This window comes from Enhydra lutris, unplaced genomic scaffold (assembly GCF_002288905.1).
Source record: "Enhydra lutris kenyoni isolate GAN:26980312 unplaced genomic scaffold, ASM228890v2 scaffoldscaffold10, whole genome shotgun sequence".
Taxonomy (NCBI): Eukaryota; Metazoa; Chordata; class Mammalia; order Carnivora; family Mustelidae; genus Enhydra; species Enhydra lutris.
This window is the reverse complement of record NW_019154094.1, coordinates 41,955,419-41,959,640: the sequence shown is the minus strand read 5'-3', so window position 1 is coordinate 41,959,640 and position 4,222 is coordinate 41,955,419. Positions and strand designations below refer to the sequence as shown.

The following is a 4,222-nucleotide window of genomic DNA, read 5'->3' as shown; positions in this document are numbered from 1 at the left end:
GTGTGTGTGTTGTATACTTAACAGGACAAATTTTTGCCTTTTGGAGGTAACATGTGACAACGAGCTGGAACCCCACTGGGTTTTCATTCTAACTCTGTGATGTCGGGCACCTTATTTCACCTCGCCACACCTCAATTTGCTCCTCAATAACACCGTCCTCCTGCTGTGGAGTGTCATAGAGCTTCAATGAGATAAACATGACCCAGCCTTCAAGAAATACGGCTTTCTTCTCCCCATTCCCATTTTTTTGTTTGTTTTTATTGTGCAACCATTAAAGAAATACCCTTTTCCTCTTTCTTTTGAGGGTAGCTTTTATCATTATTTTGTGACTAGTCAAAAGGAATTGGGGGTTGAAAACAATGAATATACAAGCTGCATAATTTCCTACCAACTCTAAGATATGCGTGAAAGAGAAATAATAAGGCAGAATTTCCAACGAGGTTCAGACACAGGTTCTGCAGAAAGCTGCAGAAGGGACTCAGAGGAGAGATGTTCTGAGAAGTGACAGTCACAATGGAATTGCTGTCATGCCTATCAAGATGACCCCTGGAAGGGACAGCATCTATCTGCATATATAAGGTCTCTGCACAGTCCTATAACTCCATTCCAGGAAGGCTTGAGAGTTCTGTTTGATTCAGCAGTGAAACTCTCCCTACATGTCCCTTCAGTTTCCAATTAATTCTAGTCTGCAAGCTTGTATTACAATGAGAGTCTGGGGCTCCCACATTTCCTGAGGAGCAGGAGAACTCATCCAGATCTGATTCTCTTGGAAATATCCCGCTCTCTACTCAGAGTACATAGTCTGTCTGCTGACCACCTCTGCCATCTGCTGTTCTGCCAACGGTCCCTTAGAACTTTCCAAGTTACTTAGTCCTTAAGACTAGTCTTTTGACTCCAGAAAGCCCAGGTGCCTGGCAATTCACAGGCCTTCATCCTCCATTTTCTTCAGAAACATCATTTTGGTTGCATCCCCTTGTTGCCTCCCTTAAGAACGAATGTGCAGAATTTTCTTGAATGTCTTCTTGAAGTTTTCATTGCACAAGGGGTAAATGAGGGGGTTCAGCGTGGAGTTGATATAGCCCAGCCAGATGGTGAACATGTGCACACGTTCATTGCAACAGCTCTTGCAGAAGGCAATGACCATGAAGAAGATGAAGTAAGGAATCCAGCAAAGGATGAAGGCCGCCATAATAAAACCCAATTGTTTGGCGGCCTTCCATTCTCGGTTCACGTGCAGCCCAGACACATACTGTTTTGAATGTGAACGGAGCCTCTTCCAAGTGAACTTGATATAATCCAGGCCTGTGCTAGATGCACTTCTAGGTTTACCTTTCCCTGATGCTGACTCTGTGGGTGTGTCTGAGTCTGTCCGAGAGAAGGACTGGCTATCACCGAGGATCTGATCCTCTGATATCTCACTGGCCCCATGCATGTTCAGGCTCTGTTCATCCATCCCGAGTGGGCCCTGGCTCTGGTCGATAGCTACATAACTCCTGCCACTCCCCTCTGCCTCAGTCTGCACCTGCACAATGTTAAGTGGAAAGCACGGAAGTTTGTCTACTTCTCTGTCCTCCTCTCGGCTGAACATACGTGGGGATTTCATCTCTTCTGGGTCTTGGTATGGTGGCTTCAAGACAGGCTCACCACTGGCATCTTTTGATTTCCTTTTCAGAACCTCCCAGGGAGACTCCTTCCCTGATTTCTTGGCCCCTGCCTTGGGATTCTCTGGCTTCATCTTTATGTCAGAGAAGGGAGGGAGGGATCCATTGATGAGCTCTCGGTGCTGACAGTGCTGTCGTACGGCCTTGTAGATCTTGGCGTAGAACCAGAGCATGAGCAAGGTAGGTAAATAGAAGTTGATGATGGCAGTCATGATCTTGAACCAGGTGACATCATAGAAGTCTGTCTCACACTTGTCTTCCTGGTGTCCCGAGGACGGTGACATAAAGTGATGCCATCCCAGAATAGGAATAATCCACAGGAAGGAGAGAAACCAGGCCCCCAAGATGGTGGCTGATGCTCGGGTCTTGGTACGATACTTCAGGTATCTGAGGGGCTGCTGGACAGAGCGATAGCGATCAATGCACAAGATGAAGACACTGAAAATGGATGCTGTGCTGGCCACGTAGTCCATGGAAAGCCAAAAGAGGCAGAGAGGCTGGCCCCAGGACCACCTGGACATGAGGAGGTAGAGGATGTTCATGGGCATGACGACAGCCCCCACGATTAGGTCTGCCACGGAGAGGCTGACAATGTACAGGTTGCCCACGGTGTGCAGCTTCCGCTCGCTCCGCACAGCATACAGGACCAGCAGGTTGAGTACCACTGTGACCAAGGAGATGGCACTCAGGACCACCACCAGGGGCATCAGTTGGGGGCTGGCTATGGTGGTCTTATTCCCCTCGCACATCTTGTCTTCGAAGGTGCAGGAAGAATTGGGAAGGGTCATTGGCACAAGAGCAGCCTCCAGCTGTGGCTCCCTCCCTGGGAAGAAAGACACAAGGATTAAGGTCAGAGCCTTGGAGATCAGTAGAGTCACTTGGGACCATCAAGTTCATCTAACTGGGGTTGTATGCTGTTTGGGGCAGTAGATACTGCTAGTTACCTACAGTCTATATACCCTTCTTCCTTAGTCATTCAATTCCTCACCCATTCAATGACTATTTAGTGAACTCCCAGCATCATTCTGGGCACTGGGAATATAGCAGTGAATAAAACAAAAATCTCTGCCCTCCTAGAGTTTACATTCTAGTGAGGCAGCTGGGCAAAAGCAGGACAAAGTTTGTATAAGTCCCATGTTGCACGTGTTCTGGGAAGGTGGACTACATTCTGACTGGTCTAGGCTGGATATGGCACTCTAGTTTGAAGAAAACTGAGAAGCCCTAACAGAGTGTAAATCTCTCTTAATAACTTAGCAAAAGCAAACTACTTTCATGTTAGGACAAAGCCAGATAAATTCTTGAGATGAAAAATAAATTTGTATGTTTTTTTAAGATAAAAAGCAAGGCCCTAAGGCATTTGATCCTTCTGGGAGGAATCCTTGAGTTACTCTGTTGTAAAAGCACCACGTGAGTAGCACTGATTTTGCTCCAGCTCTGCCACTGACATTCTGAGTGATCTCTCAGCCTGCATTTTCTCACGGGTCAAATGTGAAAGATGGGGGCGCCTGGGTGGCTCAGTGGTTAAAGCCTCTGCCTTCGGCTCAGGTCATGATCTCAGGGTCCTGGGATCGAGTCCCGCATCGGGCTCTCTGCTCAGCAGGGAGCCTGCCTCCTCCTCCTGTCTCTCTCTGCCTGCCTCTCTGCCTACTTGTGATCTCTCTGTCAAATAAATTTAAAAAATCTTAAAAAAAAATGTGAAAGGTGGTGTGGGAGATCTCTAAAGGCTTTTCCAGGTATCCTGTTTAGAGTCTTGTTTTGGGTATTTTTCCATATTCTCCTCCAGCTTAGAACTGCCCATCAGAGCAACACTCCAGGTTCTTCGAGTGTGCCTCCTCTGAACAGCATCACCTTCTCTTGTGACCCAGACCTGCTCTCTGCTCTTGTCACTCTCCGCTATCTGCCTGCCTGCCTTCCCCACTCACCCCTGTCAGCCTCAGCCATCAGCTTTGTGAGGATAATAGGCCCCAGATCTACAGCTTTAGCCTTCTCTTTCGCTACCTTCACATCCCGAACCAGGACCTCGTAGCTTCACCTTCAGCCCTGACCAAGCTCACACCCCTTGGAATTGTCCACAGGCACCACAGGAAGGAGGAAAGAGGCTAGGGAGGTTCATCTCAGTTTTATTTTGGATTCTGGTTGGGACAAAGACGGAAGCAGTTCCCCAAACACTCCCACAGGGGGGTATTTTCAAGGTAGCTCCAATCACCCTCTGCAACCCTCTGTTTGTTGCCTTGAAGAAAGTTCTTTCCTCATTTCTCTCTCTGCCTCATTGCACACAGAGAATCTCTTTTCACTGTGTGTATACTATTTGTCATTCAACAATGTGACAGAAAATGATTCTTTGATTAAAAAAATCATGGATTTTTTTCCTTTTTGACTAAAAAGTAAAGTTGTGATGATTGAATTGAGATTACTGAACTAAAAATTACTGTAGCATATTAAGCGTTTAGAGGTAAAATCTATGAGGTCTACAGCTTACTTTGAAATGAATCAAAAAATTAGATGGATGGTTGGTTAGAAGGGATAAAGGAAGCAGAAAGAGCAAAATGTTAATTCCTAAC

At 46.6% G+C, this 4,222-nt stretch overlaps 1 protein-coding gene across 1 annotated transcript; it reads right to left on the bottom strand.

Annotated features, from left to right (window-relative positions):
- LOC111144325 (histamine receptor H1) lies at window positions 1–2,479 on the bottom strand. The gene has a single exon (XM_022498572.1). The coding sequence runs from the start codon at window positions 2,447–2,449 to the stop codon at window positions 986–988; it is 1,464 nt and encodes a 487-aa protein (XP_022354280.1). The 5' UTR covers window positions 2,450–2,479; the 3' UTR covers window positions 1–985.
- Window positions 2,480–4,222: the final 1,743 nt, after the last annotated feature.

Coding starts and splice junctions, on each gene's coding strand:
- LOC111144325 (XM_022498572.1), bottom strand. CDS start 2,449: ATGACCCTTCCCAATTCTTCCTGCACCTTCGAAGACAAGATGTGCGAG.